Below are 19842 nucleotides of genomic sequence, written 5' to 3' on the forward strand. Positions count from 1 at the left end.
TCATTGTTCTGGGGCTATACTTGGATGGGTGGAATAGTGGTGGGTGGAGGAACCATCGTCGGAGAGCTTGATTATGGTGTATCCAAGTTGAAGAGGAGTTGTATAAGCGCCTCAGTTATCCGTTGGGGTGCCTCTATCCATTCCAAAATCCCATTATTGTCTTATTGCCATGATGTAGATGATCCCATGTCAGCCATTGTTCACAGCCAAGGATCAATTTACTTTGATACCAATTAATACAAACCAGCTTAATCCGATTCGTAACAATTTTGGACAGATTTATACACAAAACTTTCATAAAATATTTTGGGAGTTCTACCAATTGGAGGATCTTGAAAATTGGATATGTTGTGGAAATGGAAGAGAGCTTTTCAACAAATCTGATATCTCGAGATTTGGATGACTAAATCTAGAAATATTGTTAAATTTGTGGATGAAGGTCGGAGAGACAGACATATGGTATAAATGTCCGAATTGGATCTACTTAGATTAGTTTGCAAGCTTGCTATCTTAATGGCTAGATTATTGCAGAAGTTGATATGCTCTTGGATGAAGATTAGGGAATAGAGATTGAAAAGGAGATTAAGGAGGGAGGAAGGGGGTTAGAAAATGGTCGAGAACCTTGCCACTAGAAGAAGATGGCTTGATTGGTAGTGGGGAGAGTTGTGACCAACTGCCAAGAGAAGAAGAAATGAGATAGGGGGCAACAAGTCAATTAATCCTTCATTAATTAATGCATGCCTAAGATATAAGCCATAAGATCCTATTTATAGAGATTAAATCAAAAGAGTTAAATAACAAACTTAACTAAACTAGTCTTCCATATCCTTCTCGAATTAGTCATTTATTTTATGTAGATAGAGTTCGAATCTTGAGAAACTTTAAATAAAAAATTGTAGATAATGAGATCTCCGATCTTATTTAGGTTGTTTCATAATATTTGGATATCTGACAAATATCTTTTAAATATTTTCTCAAAACTACATAGAACTAGATTTAGCTAATTATATAAAATTCTAATATACTAAGACTCTAACTAAACTATAAAAGTAGATAGACAAATAAACTTGATCCAATGAGTCCAATATTCTCATGATGTGATCCAAGCGTGTAACATCCAAACCCTAAACACATACATGACACGAGCCCACATGGCACGTGCAAGGCACTTGGCAACTTAGTTGCCGACAATCAAATAAACTTATTTTAACATCATAATTTTATCCACAATATCTAAACTAAGAATAACTCAAGTTTAACTATTAACAATATACAGATAACCCTAATAGGGCCCCATACAGGCCATAATACGTCATCAAGATTACATAAACATAATAATGGTATATACATAATTATACAAATACAAAGTCACCTACTAAAATATAAGACAAGGATAAAGACACTTTGAAAAATATCAATTGATACATCATATAACATAATCAAGCATATAACACTAACCACACTTTACTCTTTACTCACTGGCAAGACCTCTAAGGGAGTATCCTGCTCCACTTATTCACTTGGATTTTTGAAAAGGAGAAAATAAAGAGAGTCATGAGCTAAAGACTTAGTGAATAGACCTTAACTCAAATTAATGATGTTAAATAGAGAGTAAATCATGTACTGGATAATATGAATTAAATAGAAGCATCATGCTATGAGTGAATATATAAGTAAGTCTTCGATAATCTTAGACTTATAGTAGATATCATGTTATAACTAATCAAGAACACAAACTATTGACAATATATAAATAAACCTCTATGTCATACTATCATCATAACTCTCTCAATATGACATATATGATGCATGTCGACTATGACTATGTTATGATATCAAATACAATCACATATGATATATAATGATCATTCAATAATCAGGTATATCATATGATAATGAAATCAAATGTATTTCTCAACATCTCAATCATCAGTGTCATCCTTGAATGACATCATCATACTAGACCACTGTGCAAAGTCAACACCCGTTACCCAGTCTTATAATCCAGCCCGAAGGCTTAGAGCATACTCTACCAATCGCTAAGAGTATCTCAATAATATAATTATACTTTGCCAACCGTTAAGAGTATCATCATTATCCAGATCCGGGTAGCTAACTAGCTAATAGAAACTACAAGAAGATAACTCACCACATATGCCCTAACAAACGGCATGTGTCCAAATATCTACTATAAACACAGACTAAACCTCGGACGTAAGTCTATAGGATCGCGACTATGTCGAGTGATCAATCAACTCCAAGCACGCCCTAACCCTCACGCCTATTCGGGTCACACCTACTCGGGTATCCTCATGCTTTCTACCAACTATCTTATCGATAAGATTTTATGCTTTTCTTTTAAATGACAGATCATATGCATATATCTAATACGATAATAAGTCGATGCATAATAGAAATTTAGGTGGAACAAGAGTCAAGAGAAAAATATGCAATATAGTCTCCAACCATGTATTCAATACATGCATACTCGTACTAGTCTATCACATGCATACTCATGCTATAGACCAACTCGACATAAAGTATAGATAGTCTAGTCATCTCCAATCATCTCTATATATCACTAGTATACTCATATCTCATATCAATCTAATCAAATGCATGATAAAATATACTCAACTGAAAATTATCTCTAGATAAGATCATATAATCATGTCGGAGGCCGAAACATGCATATACATAATTATATAATATATCATAATTTGAGAAAGGTGTCTAGGAGATAAGACTACTCACCACAACTGTAATTACCAAACAACCACTCGATCACATTGCTACAACACTAATCAGTCTTCGATAGCTAGGTCCACAGGGTCTTGAACAGGGGGTTGGAATATAAAATTATTTATAACATATAATGACAGTATTTCCACTAGTTAAAGATTAACTTGATTAGAAGATAATTTATCGTTGTAATCATATATTCTTAATTCTTACATTTGTTTTGTTATTTATTAACCATAATTATATTAATGCAAATAATTATATATGAATACATGTACATAACTCTAATAATTACATAGTAATTTATATTGTAGGTATTTTGCTAAACCTAGTACAATTGGATTTATCTACTAACCATGATATAATTAGATTTAATTCATATAAATTAAATACCTTAGATAAAGTACAATAATTAAATAATTAATAACATAATTAAATATAATTTAAGTAGTAATAAATAATGTTTTTTAAAAAATATTATACATAGTGTTGGGCTCAGCCCAGCACCTTAACACTATAGGTGTTGGGTCGAGCCCAGCACTTCGTGCTGTAGGGTGCTGTGCCGGGTCCAGCACCTCACGCTGTAGGGTGCTAGGCCGGCCCAGCACCATGCAGCCAAGGGCAATTTGCTCGAGAAGAAGAAGAAGAAGAAGAAGAAGAAGAAGAAGAAGAAGAAGAAGAAGAAGAAGAAGGAGACGAAGAAGAAGGAAAAGGGAAGAAGGGCTGGGCCGCAAGGGAGGGGAACGGCCGCTGGTGGCCCTAAAAGGAAATCGTGAGAACTAAAGAAGGAGAGAGAGAAAGAGAGAAGGAAGGAGAGAAAGAGAGAGAGACTCACCAGCGGGTAGAAGGGCCGACAGCGGCTCTTCCTGATGGTCAGTGGCTGCTAAGGGACTAGAGGGAGAGAGAGAGGGAGAGTTAGAGAGAGAGAGAGGAATAAGAGAGGAGAAAGAGAAAATTAGAGAGAGAGAGAGAGAGGTTGGGGTGGTCACATGGCAGCGACGGAGTGGTTGGTGGGCTCGGTCCTACCTCCACGTGTCGCCGCGATGCCAAAAAGAGTGGCTTAGTGGAGGTGCGTGGCACCCCCACCACTGCCACAGCATGCAAAGCATGAGGCCAGCCATATTGTGGCCGGTCGCGTTATGCCTAGCTGATTCTTTTTTTCTTTTAGTACTTGGGTTATTTCAAAGCTAACCCGGTTCGCATCAAAAACTATCCCATAAGATTGTGAAAAAGGTTAGAACTTAAATAAGAACATTTATGTCATGTTGTGAACTTGATAATTTTGATCATGTTATGTGTTATGGTTGTGAATTGTTATTATGGTTGTGGTAATTTCGAATTTTTTTATCATGTTATTTGTTATGCTTGCGAACTTATTATTCTGGTTGTAATAATTTTGATCATATTATTTGTTATAGTATGAACTTGTTATTATAACTATTTTAATATATCTTACATATTATATATAATTATTTTTTATTTTAATGTCTTAAATATGCTAGATTGCTTTGGCGCTTGCCTTCCACCTAGCGCTAAGCAACCGCTTGCCACCCGTAATCACCTTCCAATACATTGTTTAGGATGCATGGCTACTTTAATTCTGATACAATATGGTCATATGATTTAAAATTTTTGCATTTAAGGGATGTATGATCTCTTCTCACTTATATAATTTTTTGGCTCATTTTTCCTTTCCTTCTAGCCTTCTTAGGTCTTTCAGGCTGCTTCTTCGAAGAGGGACTATAAGATCATAACTTATATGTACTTATGAAGCTTGGTTTAGAATAAATAATTTAGTTGTATGACAAAACCCACTCAGAAATTCTTCAGGCTGTCTTTCGTTAGCAAATATGGTAGCACTTACATGCTCACATAGAATTCCCGTTAAGTCTTATATGTTAATTTTATTTCAAAATTTTTTCTGTCAACATATAAATGTTTTAAATAATTTTGTCGCATATTTCTTTCTGTCCAATTTCTTTTAAATTGTATCACAAAGATTATCCTTAAAAGTACTTCCAAATTGTAGCCTCTTTTAGTACTTTTGTCATAAGTTATCTTCTAATCATTTTCATCATTGTGATGATAGTTTATCCTTTATAATTTTTATGTATACTGTTAACAACACTACCATGTTTGCACTTAGGATTAAACATATACTTAACCCAATAACTTAGTTTTTTTCCTTTAATAACTAATCATAAGCTTCTTCATTAAAATTTTTCATCCCTCCATTGCAGTCTCAAAATCTTGCAATGTATAAGCTAAGGCAGCAGCCCACGTAAAGTCATTATATACCTTCCCTTTGAATACTACGTTAAAATTGATATACAGATGTCCAATATGAAATCTATACTTCACATTCAATATTAGCAACTCAAATACTAGAATAAGGCCCTAACATACAATCACATATTTGAAATAAATAAATATATCAATATAGAAATATAGAATCAATAAGAAATAAATGTCCATCCTTATTATTATACCTTTTGTCTGTTTGAAATAAATGCTTTGTCTTCAAGTCACCTAATAATTAAGATCAGATTCCTCCAAAAACCAAGTCCAACTATTTTTGCACTCAGCTTCTACAACATCAACAGCTAATTGGTACATTTGATTATTTTCATCTCATTCAACAGCATGTATTAGTTGGCCTCTAAAAGATCATTTTAGATTACCTGCATCCAATCTAATTCAAGGCATACAATTTTCAAGAAATTTTTTAACTTGCACATCAATATATAAAAAAAAATACAAAAAAATTACCTCTTAGTGCAGTACTCAAATTGGTTTTTTCACATGCAAAATAGTTGGACTTCCTAAATTTATCTCCTAATAACCTCACAATAGCCCCATAATATAGTATATCATTGCTTGTGGTCACTCTCTAATTCATAAATAACTTTTCTTAAGCCCAATATACTTACATCCTTAATGCATTGAATATCCAATTTTTCATAATTGTTCTTTTCAATTTATTTCACTTTCCAATTATGATTATAAACTAAATGATCCATATACTTTTTGGCCAACCAAGTATAATTAGCTGCCTTAATTGTTATGATAAACTCTTTCACATTTATGATGTTTTACGAGACTTTTAATTTGGAAAAAACTTAGGCGAATCAATAAAAAACCGTGCACTTTAAACCCACAACCTTTCTTGCTCAGAGGCTCATTTCTAATATATTTAAATTTATATCTTTTTTTTAATATAAAACTCTTTAAATAACTCTAAATAATTCTCATCACTATTATTATTACTATCACTTTTATCATTATCGACTCTTGGATATGAATATTCTCCTCTATCAATATCAAAATCACTATCATTGTCCTCCTTGTTATTATTCATTTTTTTTATTACTACCACACTTTTCTTTTTATTTTATTTTATTTATATGTTGATATAAATATAGCAAAATCATACTCAACTTTACTATTGTCAAATAATTTATATATAATATTTTCTTTAGTAGTATTTGTCGGTATTAGCTTATTTGTTTTCTTTTATATACCTCCACTTAACTCATTGACTAAGTTCACTATATTGGCCGAGCTCAGTATTTGTTGTATTTCTTGCATCTATTTACAAGTTGTATTTGTAAAGTAACATATATTAAAGTCAAAGTGTAAATGAAATGTCCCAGATACCCAACAAGCTCACTATATTTAATATCTAGAAAAGTCCAAAATTTTGGGTAGGAACCAGAGATTGATATATTTAAAAAAGAAGAAATGTACGTACCAAGAAAATTTATACCTTATAAAAATCACAAATTTTAAGTGATAGCAAGAGACAAACTTTATGAAATCTCTTATATGAGCAATCTTTTTTGATGCCTAGCTTCCAATATTTTCTTCTTTGGTGTGTGAATTTAATCTCAATATCCTTCAAGGTTGAGAGAGGTGGGGAGAGTTGAGAGAGGAGTAATGTTGTATAAATTTTTGAGGACGAGAGGGTTGGAGAAAAGAGAAGGAGAATGGAAAAAGTGAGGAAGAAAAGAGGAAGAAGAGAGTTGTGTATCTCTCATTCATTGTTCTTATAAATGTGATAATATTAACTGGAGTAAGATATAAATTGTCCAATCAATACCGTCTAAGAGTATAATTTTAATTTATCAGCTAATAAGCCTAAAATTCAATAAGTTTTCTCCAACTCTAGAGAGATAAAGAAAATTTACAGTATTTCTTATTCGTAAAGTTTAATGAGCGATTTATATAAACTTTTAACATATGGGGTAAAATGTGTAAAAGCCTTAAAATTTTTAACTACACTTAACGAAAAACTAGGGTTCAGATTACCAGGGTCCAAAAGTCAAGGTGTAGACAATAATAGGTATAAAATATAAGATGTTATTTACAAAATTCTTGTTCGATTTTCTAATAGTTGCTTAATTTTTTACGATCAAGCTGAGGAGTTTTTGACCAAATTAGCGCCGTTTGAGATTTAATTTACCAAAATGGACTATTGCCCAAACTTATTACCACAAAGGGTCAGAATTACTGTAGCCCTACTTAAAATGCTAAAATGTTTATCATTTTACCTTTTAAAAAAAAACACTTATCTAATGAGCATTTTTTCTAGAAAGTGAAACGCTAAACATTTTAATGTTTATCTTTAGGCACTTTAGTTAACGATCTGTTTAGTGTTTGTAGTTAAGATGTAAAATGCTGAAATGTTCAGCGTTTTATATTGTGAAACACTACACTCTAAAATCTAAAATGCCGAACTTTACAATTTGTAAAATGTTGAATTGTTCAGCATTTCATTAAACACTGAAAACTTCAATGTTTTTTTAAATGTTGAACTTTTCAGCATTTTATAACAGCATTTTGTTATGGCACAACACCATTCTGAAATCCAGACTTACAAAAACAAAGACTCCAAGCATCATTAATTTTAATCTTGCAACCGTGCATTTGTCATGATGTTTCATATGCAAAATATTAGTAGAAACAAGTGACCTTAAATTATTTGCGATAAATGATTTCATCTTCATCTAGATAAATTGAAATTGAAACCCCTTCCCTATTTAATTCTTTTAACTATTTTCTGGATTTTATTGTTTCTGTAACTTCCTGATACTATGATGCACTACTCTGTTATAAAAATTATTACACTTTTACAATTGCTTGCAATTTTTGGTACTTTTTTGTGATTCAGGTGAGTAACTAGAAGCATATATATTATAGTTCTCAAATAGTATATCATGACTGTACTCTAATTCTTCTTTCTACATGTGAAAAAGAAAAAAAAATTTGATTAAGCCTTAGTAATACATCAGAAGTAAGAGACAAACTAAAAGAGGCAAGAAAGCACATCCAGTTAAGCAATATCATCATTTCAATGCCAATCTTTCAAGGGAATGATAAAAGTAATATGTTTCTAATACATTCTGAGTTACATAGTTTGCATGCTGGTTTTTTATAACTACCTATGTAGAAATGAGTATTTATGTTGCTTGACAATACAATAGAGAGAATAAAATTGACAAAAACAGATCCTATCACAAATTGACAATGCAATGTGTTGTATAAACTAAGTTAAATCCACAAGTAGATTAGAACAATAATCTATGTTCAACAAACTACTATCAAAATTAGGATAATGAAACTGTCAAGAATGGGAGTCATGCATAACATCTACATATATTTGAGGATCCATAAAACACATGTAAAATCAATAAATTCACATGTAGTTATATTAAAATATTTCAAATTTGTATAACAAATATCTATCCTCTTGGTACATAAAGTCGTAAATGTTGTGATTTCTATTTTTTCCTTAAGCAACACTGGGTCATAAGATGTAGATGGCTCCTGTGTAAGCTATAAAGTAGACATATCTATATTTGCTAGCTGCTCAACCGTAATCTACTCTCTAATCAGCTCCTCTATAGTCAACTCATGTATAGCCGCCTCCTCTATAGCTTGCTCTGTAGTAGCTGTCCCTTTCTATCTCCCTTTATCTCTTACTCGACCTCTACCTCTACCTTTACCTCTAACTATAGGGGGTGATAATGGCTGATACTCTTCAGGAGCTGACACTGGCTGATGCACTATAGGAAGAGCATATAAACGTTGCGACTTATCAACCATCTATAATGCACTAGCACACATGTCAACAATTGCACTCCTTGATGCTAGACACTACTACTCCATACGGCAAGAGTATTTGAGCCTCGATGGTGAATATCGGATAAAGTATGAAATGTTGAACTATTTGGCATTTCAATTCCAATTAAATGCTGAACTTTCGACATTTTAATGAAACACTTTTAGCATTTTGAGCCGCCTTCACGAGAAATCAACCTGTGGTGTTTTGGAAAACCTTAATAAAAATGCTTAAGTAATTAGCGTTTTACTTTTATATGAAACACTAAACTATTTTGCATTTCAATTCCAATTAAATGCTAAACTTTCAGCATTTTAATGAAACACTTTAGCATTTTGAGCCGCCTTCACGAGAAATCAACCTGTGGTGTTTTGGAAAACCTTAATAAAAATGCTTAAGTAATAAGCATTTTACTTTTATATGAAACACCAAACTATTCAGCATTTTGAGTGCCTTCAACCTCTTGGCTTTTAGAAACCCTACTTCACAAGAAATTAACCTGTCGGGTTTTGAAAAATCTTGATAAAAATGCTGAAGTAATTAGCGCTTTACTTTTCAATGAAACGTTGAACTGTTCAGCATTTAGAGTGCCTTCACCTTCTCAGCTTTTAGAAAATTGTACCTTCACAAGAAATCAACTTGTCAGATTTTGGAAAACCCTAATAAAAGCACCTAAGTAATTAGTGTTTTACTTTTGAATGAAACACTTAACTCTTCTGCGTTTTGAGTGCCTTCACTCTCTCAGCTTTTAGAAAACCTTGCCTTTAAAAGAAATCAAATTGTATGATTATAGAAAACCCTAATAAAAATGCTTAAATTATTATTGTTTTACTAAGCCGTCGAACTAAACATCGTTTCTTTAATGGTTAACCCCATCATGTTAATTAGGTTACTATGAATAAACAGATTATTAAATAAAGTGCCTAAAGGATAAATGCTAAAATATTTAGCATTTCACTTTCTAGATAAAATGCGCATTAGATAAGCGTTTTTCTTTAAAAGATAAAATACCAAATATTTTAGCATTTTAAGTAGGCTATAATATTCCTGATCTCTTTTAGTAATAAGTTTGGGCTATAGTCCGTTTAGATAAATTAAATTTTAATGTGTACTATTTCGGTCAAAAATTCTCAAGCTGAGGGCAACTTGAACCTCAAATCATTCGACGGGGTCCGAGTCATATCATCTCTCCCCTGTCAATCCCACTCCCGTTCAACTCCCCAGCCCTAAACCCAACAAAGGGTTTCATTTTTTTCGCTTCTCTTCCCCACTGCGAAGCTCCCGCAAGTGAAGGAGAGAAGAGGCAACTCAGGATCTTTACTCGAGGAGACCATGACCGCCGGGAGCGCCTTCAACGCGTTCAAGGCTCGCGCTTCGATCGCGTGGAGCCCCCGTCTCTACATCACTCTGGTGCGGGGTCTCCCCGGCACCCGCCAACTCCACCGTCGAACCCTCGAGGCTATGCGACTCCGCCGCTGCAACCGCACCGTCGTCCACCGCACCACCCCGTCCCTCCTCGGAATGCTCAACCAGGTCTCCTCTCCTCTCCCCTTCCCTTTCCATTCTTCTCCTTTCGTCTCTCTGCATTCTTGATTGGTATCGACTTTGGATCTTGAGTTGGATATCTGGTGGTGTGGTTGATAGGTTAAGAGATTGGTGGCGGTGGAGACGGAGGAAATGTATAATGCGAGGAAGAAGCAGGACGAGGAGCACCGAGCCCTTCGCCCGCCAATCGTCGTCAGCCATCACCCGCCACCTCTGCCTCCGGCTACGGAGTAGTTTCTGTCGTTGTTTCTTATGATTGATTGGTATGCTTGGTGATCTATGTTTGAATTCTTATTTGCGTTATGATGTTGAAGAATCACTGAAAACTATAGGTTTTAGATTTGCTGCCTCTCAGTTCATAGATACATTAGGCACTTTATAAATTGCAGAGTCTGAGGTCCGCCTCACATTTGGTAATAACATAGCATACTAGTGATTACATTTAAGATGTATGGAGAAATGCTGCAGAGAATAGAATTGTTACATACTAGCGATTGCCAATTGTGTTGGAAACATGTATCATAGGAGAAAAGAGAGTAGATCGAGAGGAATGTTATGATCACCAGCAAATTTGTGAATTTCACCTCTAGATGGACTGGGTACACGACTTCCATCTAGACATCCAAGTTTTCATCTCTCTCATTCTATTTATTCTCCCTATCAGTAATAGCTCACTGACTACGATACTATGAGTTTATTTTACTGTTTAAGCCATCCCAAAGTTTTTTTTTTTTTTTTTTTTTTTTGTGAAGAGATTGATAAATTATTCAGACAGGGCTTGCCCTTGATAATAAGCTACCAAGGAAATGAGGCATATATATTATGTTATATATTATATGTTATCACATTGACCTGGAGGTTACATTCATAAAATGAATTTACATAATTGATTAAAATTAATTGATAGATAGAAAGGGCAATTTATAGTAGTGATTCATTAGGTCTTCCATTTTAGTTTTTGAATTCTCTTGTTACCAAGCCAGAAGTGCTCTATAGTGGGGGTCAAAGGGGATGTTATCTAGTAAGGATGTTATTAAGATTGTGGATTAAAGTTTTTACTGAAACTAAGGTTCTAAGTATTGGTTTCAGAATTGGGGTCTAGTGTACGTTTTGGTCGTATTGACTATATCAGCCTTCCATTTTGGGCAATTCAGATAAGGGATTGACTAAATCGGTCAAATTGGCCGATCCGTTTCGGCGATACGAATTGAGATCCGCTGAATGAATTCATGGCTGAATAATGCTTGAAACAAGCAACTCTATTGGTTACCGCTAGAATAGTAAGTATCAGCCTATTTTGGGCTGTTCTATATCTGTTTCATTGCTCGAAACAAATTGATACAGTTGATTTTCAATTATTGTGGGTCAGTATTTTATTTACTTTATTGTATTCTATTGTTTTAGTTGAGTCCTTTTGACTCTATATATGATGGTTTTGCCATTTTATATGAGTATTGTATTTTTTTTTTGTTTTTCTTCTCTTTTTTGAATGTTTGTGATTTTTTTTTTAATATTATGTAATTTTTAATGTATTTTAAAATAGAGACAGTCTAAATGGTGTATCATAAGATCGAAAGACTTAAAGAATATATCAAGGCCTTATGAAGGATATCTCTGGGGAAGACTATTATATAATACATATAGAAAGCTTACATAGGCTGATATTGTGCGATACATAGTACATAGTAAGCTATACCAATTGTTACACAATGGTACTGTTGCGTTACTTTCACGAAACAGGGGTAGAATGTGCTTAGCCTTGCATATTTGGCTAATTTTTCTGTAATAGCTAAAATCTGTATGCAACTACTTGACACAAGCTGACTTAAAGCCTCATTCCCGGTCTTTAGTTCATTTCGGTCTTATCTTTTTGTGTTAGGTAGTTTGATAGCTAATGTAGAACATTTAAGGATTCAAGTACATCACAAAATGGACCTTACAGAAGCAACAATTGGTGTTGTTGAATGTTGACATGAGGATATTGGCGTTGGCTAATCAGTTTGATTGAATAAGATAAGACAATATTAGATAGAAACTAGAGGTAGCACCCATAGAGGATATGTTTCTTAGAATCTATTAAGATGGTTAAGAGTTATTTCATTCAACTATAAAGTTCCTTGAGAGGGAAGGGTAGACCAAAACTAGCCTGTGGAGTATTAGTAACGAAAGAAAAGGTAATGTTGATATGCAGCAAACTCTTACACTTACTAGGGATGAGTGGAAGAAAAGGATCTATATGGCTGACCCAAAGTAGTTAGGACTAAATGCTTAATTGTTGCTATACTGCATCTGAATTTGCTATATACATCAAGATACTTTATATGTATATTGATTTTATATGATTTTGAGCATTAAAAGCCCTATTCAAAAGGGAGACTTAACAGTATTATGGGATTCTAATGGACAATAAAATTGCAGATTCGCAGAGTGGGTAGAAGCACTAACATTTAAATATTCTGAAAATGTATTATAAGATGACCATTGCACCATTGGCTGAGCCTTTTATCTGAGACAATGGAAGGTATTTAATCCTACTAGTTGTTAGAAACACCATCTCTGAGCAACTGTCTGTCAACAGATTAGTTTTCTCTTGGTCAAAGCTCGTTTTCAAGTTTTGGAATCTTGTACAACTGTATGGCCTCCAATTACTCCATTATTACTTTTTGGATATTACTCTACACAAACCTTGTCATTAAGGATATTACTACTTTTTGGAAGTTATGCAATGTTTATGGGCTCCTTACTCCATTGGCTTTAATGATATTAGCTTTGGAGCCCATCACTGAGTCATTGTTGGTAACTAGAGCAGGCCTTGTCACAACTATGGTTGAGGTTGGTGTGAATTGGTTTTGGTAATTTTTTGTTGGTTATTTGTAGGCAAGTTTGGAATTTTATATGCATTTATTGTATTCTCATGTTATGCTAGTTTTCATTAGGGGGAGTTGTTGCTAGTTGACCAAGTTTTTGTTCATCCACTTGAAAACGAATTTGATGGGTACCATAATTCCATGAAACTCCCCCTGTTGCATGTTGCCCAAGTTAGCAGAGTCGGTGGATATCTAAGTTCATGTAAGATATCATTATGTGAGCCATCTATGACAATATTAACGCTTAAACGTGCATGAACTGTTGTGGATACCTTGCCGGTGGCTCATTGTTAGTAGGGACAGATGGTGGTGATGGCGTTAAAGAAAACCTAGTTGGTCTAGAGATGTGTTCTTAGTCTTCTATGGTAGCGATCTCCCTCAGATTTATCTTGGCTCACGTATTCACCAATGGCTGAGGAATGGTGGCTCTGATACTAATTTGATACGAACTGGCTTGACTCGATTTAAATCAGTTTTTGGATGGAAATTTGTATAGATCTTTCAAGATCAGTAGGTCTGGTCATTGAATCAATATGAAATTTTGATAGGTTGTAGCCCTGGAAAAGATTTTTCTAATGAATCTAATTTCTCGTAGATCGAATGGCTAGAATAGAAGATATCTTCAAAAAAAGGATGAAGGTTAGAGGGTCAGCTCTGATACTAATGTTACGAACCAGATTTGAACCAATTCGTACCTAATAAAATTATGAAAATTTAGGTAGTGGTAGCCTTATGAGATAAGGTTTTAATGGTTCTAGATTAAAATATATAATTAAAATAGTAGATCAAGGTCAAAATGGGGGCAGAACGGTAAATATCTGACGTTGCGGCGATCGTTGTGGGGGTGGCGGATGGCCAAGGGTGGTGGTAGACAGCCATAAGATAGGGTGGCTTGTGAAGGTGATGGTGGCTATGGATTGGAGGTAGAATTAAAGTTTATAACTTAGATACACTCTTAGAAAAATAAACGACTATGATTAACTTACTTCTACTCCTAGATTATTTTACTCATACTTTTAAGATAAATTCAAGACTAAAATAATTTCTCAATACTTGGATGCTTAAATTTTTTAAACAAAGAACTACAATCCCTCTATACATAGAGGTCGGGTATAATGAGTTATATTTGAACTTAACCCTAAAGTTTTATACAACTCAAACTATGTGTAACACTCAACCTTGAACACGTGCATAGCATGAGCCTACACGGTATGTGCAAGACACCTGACAATTTAGTTAATTATTGATAATCAAATAAATATGTATCACCACCATAATTTACCCATAACGTCTAGACTAAGAATAACTCGTATCTGATTGTCAACAACATATTGATAACCCTAATAAGGCCCTACGCAGGTTATAACACATCATCAAGAGTATTTTACTATTACATATACACAACAGTAGTATATACATAATACATCAAGTATTAAATCATCTACTAATAGAAACGACAAGGATAAAAACATCATTCTAAAAGTCAAGTGATACATTATATTACATAATGTATTTAGCATATAACACTAACCACACTCTACTCCTTAGGGAATATCTTGCTCCACTTATTCACCTAGGTTTTTAGAGGAGAAGCAAAGAGAGTTGTTAGCTAAAGGCTTAGTGAGTAGACCTTATCCCGAATCAATAATACCAAACAGAGAATAAATTATGTACTAGATAATATGAATAAAAAAGAATATCATGCTATAAATGAGCATATAAGCATGTCCTCGATAATATTAGATATATAGTAGATCAAGACTACAATTTTCGATAATAAATAAATAAATCTCCATGTCATACTATCATTATATCACTTTCAAATATAACGCATATGATGTATACCGATTATGACCATGCTGTAATGACAAATGTAACCATATTTTAAGTATGATAATTACTCAATAATTATATATATATAAATCAAATGATAATGAAATCATAACCAGTTCTTAGTATTATAATCATCACAGTCATCTCGATAGAATATCATCATAGTAGACCATCGTGCATGGTCAACACTCGATATTTGGTTTCGTCATCATGCCCAAAGGTCCAAAGTATATCCTGTCACCCGCAAAAAGTATCTCAATCATAATTATACCCTATCATCCTCACATTTTCTATCAACTATTCTATCAATCAGATTTCATGTTTTTTCTTCTATATAATAGATCACGTGTATATATTTAGTATCATAACAAGTCAATGCATATAAAAAATTTAGGTGGAAGAGAAGTTAAAAAAGATATAATGCGATGCATTCTCGAATCATTCATGCATCTATCACATGTATATTTATGCTAGTCCAACACATGTGTACTCATGCTAAAAATCATCTCGACATAACTTTATAACAGTATAGTCATCTTCAATCATCTCTATATATTAACAGTATACTCATATCCAAGATTAATCTAATGAAATGCATGATAAAATAAGAAACGTAAACGCATAATAATCAAATAATTATGATTTTTTTAATATAGAAAACCTCTCGGTCCTACGAGAGGAAAACACTAAGAATTTGCTCAAAGCAAATTAATCTCTTTCCTATCATTCATATATGCAAGAAGTATTTACCCCTCGGACAATCCGTTGTACAAGTATTTAAGCTACGTCTCTTACCCATTAAATATATTGCCTCACGTCATTGTACGTCATTATAGATTATTATAGATTGTCCCTTAACTCCTCGTGTTGGAGTTGGTTTCAGTCTCGATGATGTCAAATCAAATCACCCAATGCTCCTGGATCAATCTCTAATGTAAAATAAGCATTTAGGCATTCAAATGTGTCTCTCCTCATATTTGACATAAAATATACTCTGAGAGAAAAATCTAAAACTCTCTAAGTGTAGAGCTTGATCTGCCTTGAGTTCTATTTGGATGAATGATTGATGATGACTCTTGATTCAGCTCCTCCCAGTGCTTCAAGAGATATATGAAAGAAGATAAGCACTTGTGCAAGCAACTTGTCATGTAAAGATAGAAAGTGAAGCTCTGATTATTGGATGAGATGAATGACTTTGATACCCTCTTACAACCTCAATATTTTTTATATAAAGGTAAGGAATGTCTTTGATTCGTACTAGGTAAATCCCTAAAGAAAATTGATGTCTGAATCTTAAAAAAATAATTTTTCTTTTTTTGTTCCACAAGCGTCGCTCGGATGCCACTTAAGTTTCATTTTCAGTTCGGTGCATACCTTTCGAACATTGTTGAGTGCCGTTAGGATGCCACTCATGTTTCTTTTTGTGATCCTATGTTGAGGACGGGACACCACTTGTCATGTCCAAATTGGGGTAATTCACCCAATATGGTAACAAATGCTGAATTTAGGAATTTTGCTACTTTTCACTTAATTCTTTGATTTCTTCGTAGATAACATTTTTTCATAATCAATGCATTTTGATCTACAATAATTCTTAGATCGTAGATTATAGATACTTAGTATTTTATGTCCACAAATTTGTCATCATAATATTTTGCATTGGCAATTTTGTAGTGGATAAAAAGTGTATAGAAAAAATAATAAAAATTGTTATTATATTTGTAAAATTTGTTAATATTTTATCTTCTTTTCTTTTCTTATCTTCTGATTCTTGTTCCTTTTTCTTCTCTTGTTGCTTCTTCTTCTTCTTTTTATTCTTCTTCTTAATCTACTTTATCACTGAAGTTGTTAAAGGACAGCAAAATGTTCATAGAAAAAAAAAACAAAGTTGTTAAAAGATAATGAAATATAAATTCTTATTACTATCTCTTGTTAATATCTTACTTTATTAATTAAAGAGCAATTAGAGAGACTTATATAGAAAAAAGAGAGAATAATTAAGGTATTAAAGAAAAAAAGGAAGAAGAAAGAAAAAAAAAATATTAACAACTTTTGTAAATATAATAACAACTTTCATTGATTTTTAAAAACTTTTGTTATTTTTTCTATACATTACAGAATTTACATACTTCACTATTACAATTTATATATAAGCAAATAATAATCATGCAGAGTCATGATTTTGATTATTTAACTAATTATAATTATCTCACCACTATTTTTCATTAGTTTCTTACTTTATAAATTAAAGAGCGTTTAGATAAACTTGCATAGAAAAAAGAAAGAATAATTAAGTGATAGAAGAAGAAGAAACAATAATAGAAAAAAAAAGAAGTTGAAGAAAAAGAAGAAAAGATATTACAATTTACATAGCAACAAATAATAATCATGTAAAGTCATATTTTTAGTTATTTAACTACTTATAATTATCTCACTACTGTTTCTAATTAATCTCTTACTTTATTAATTAAAGAGTAGTTAGATAAACTTGTATAGAAAAAAAAAATGATTAAGGGTTAAAAGAAGAAGAAACATAAGAAACAATAACAACGAAAAAAAGTAGAAGAAAAAATATTAACAACTTTCGCAAATATAATAATAACTTTTCTTAATTTGTAACAACTTTTGTTATTTTTTTATACATTACAGAATTTATATACTTCACTATTATAATTTACATAACAACAAATAATAATAATGTAGAGTCATGCTTTGGTTATATTAGTAATTATAATTATCTTTTCATTATTGTCGATTAATCTTTTACTTTATTAATAAGAAGTAGAAGAAGAAAAGAATAAGAAGAAGAATTAGAAGGAGAATAAGGAGGAGAAGGAGAAGAAGGATAAGAAAGAAAATGAGAGGACAAAATATATCAATAACTTTCGCAAATTTTTAACAACTTTCAAAAGATTCTTCTTCTTCTTTTATTCCTTAATTGTTCTCTATTTTTCTTCTATAGACGTCTATCTACTTACTCTTTAATTAATAAAGTAATAGATTAATCAGATATAGTAGTGAGATAAATTATAATTAGTTAAGTAACCAAAAGTATGACTCTGTATAATTATTATTTATTTATTTATAAATTATAATGGTAAAGTATGTAAATTCTGCAATATATAAAAATAATAATAAAATTTGTTAAAAATTAATAAAATTTATTATTATATATGTGGAAGTTGTTAATATATTTTATTCTTCTTTTCTACTTCTTTCAATTATTGCTTCTTCTTTCATTTCTTAATCATCGTCTCTCTTTCTATACAAGTCTCTTTGATTGCTATTTAATTAATAAAGTAAAAGATTAATTAGAAATAGTGGTGAGATAATTAAGATTACCATAAAGCATGACTCTATATTATTATTATTTTTTTCTATGTAAATTATAATATAGAATTTCATACTTAAACTATGAATTATTTGTTTCATCACAGATATGTTTCTAATCTAGAGAAACTCTGAATACAAAAGTTGTAAATCATGATATTACTAATTTTAACTAATTTTATTTAATTGGTTTCATAATATTTGAAGGTCAGATGATTATCTTCTAAATATTTTCTAATACTGTGTTAAATTAAAATTTTATAGTTTAAGTAAGAAACTACATGACTGATACCATTTTCTTCTTATTATTCTTATTTTTTAATGCAAAAAAGCCTTCCAATAGATTTCTAATTTAGAAACTATGAATAGAAAAATTATAGGTCATGATGTCACCATCAAATCTATTGAATAATAATAATAATAATAATAATAATAATAATAATAATAATAATAATAATAATAATAATTAATAGAAGCATATAAACTATAAAGTAGAAGATGAAGTTGAAAAAGAAGATGAATACGAGCGCATTTCGCCTTGCCTATTATAGTATCTTGTCAATATTTAATGAAGCATTAAATAATAGAAATGGTAAAGTTGAAAGAAAAAAAAGCCTCAAGTGCAAAGAATATCGAAAAAAACTCTAACCCTCATAAATAAAAACTAAGTGAGTTTTCAGTACAAATAATTCTTTTTTAGGTAATTTATATGCACAAATTTACTCTCACATAATTTTACAGTTAAAAGAGAGATTGGAGAGAGTAAACTCGCAAGAGAGAATCAATCTTACGGTCAAAATAGGAGTAATTTTTAAGTATTTTACTCTTTATAATTTTAAAAGACATGGAGTATTTATTATTCCATTAGTAGCTATATTAGATTGAATTCAAAGTGTTTATTAAACAATAAAAGAAAAAATATAGGATCAAATAATAAATATTCTTATGGTAGGTAAGGTGTCAATAATGATTGATAAGTGCAAAATATATGACGCAAGTTATAAAATTTCTGAACTATTATGCTCAACTAAAATCATCTCTAGATATCACTAGTATACTTATATTCATATAATCATGCTGGAGATCAAAATATGCATATACATAATTATATAATATATTTTATTTTGAGAAAAATATTTAGGAAATAAGACTCTACTCACTATCTACTATCTGATTAGAAAACACAATCTATATAGTCATCTCATCCATCAATCAAACATCAACCCATCACTCACAAGGTTCATGATGTTTCAAATAAGATGTTTAGAATCTGAAAATATTTAGATAATACAAAGTTAGTTATTTATTTAATTAAAATCTATTTGTGTAACATATAATGAATTATAGAATTTAGAATTTCTTCTTTTATTTTTATTAAATGATTTATTTATATCATATATTTAA

The 19842-nt window shown here is 31.8% G+C and overlaps 1 protein-coding gene across 1 annotated transcript; it reads left to right on the forward strand.

Moving 5' to 3' along the window:
* Positions 1–10049: 10049 nt before the first annotated feature.
* Positions 10050–10741, forward strand: LOC140763218 (uncharacterized). Its single transcript, XM_073101307.1, has 2 exons — positions 10050–10396; positions 10508–10741. The coding sequence occupies exons 1-2, from the start codon at positions 10196–10198 to the stop codon at positions 10640–10642; spliced, it is 336 nt and encodes a 111-aa protein (XP_072957408.1). The 5' UTR covers positions 10050–10195; the 3' UTR covers positions 10643–10741.
* Positions 10742–19842: the final 9101 nt, after the last annotated feature.

The sequence above is a fragment of the Typha angustifolia genome, chromosome 7 (assembly GCF_048772165.1).
Source record: "Typha angustifolia cultivar Huaian chromosome 7, ASM4877216v1, whole genome shotgun sequence".
Lineage (NCBI taxonomy): Eukaryota > Viridiplantae > Streptophyta > Magnoliopsida > Poales > Typhaceae > Typha > Typha angustifolia.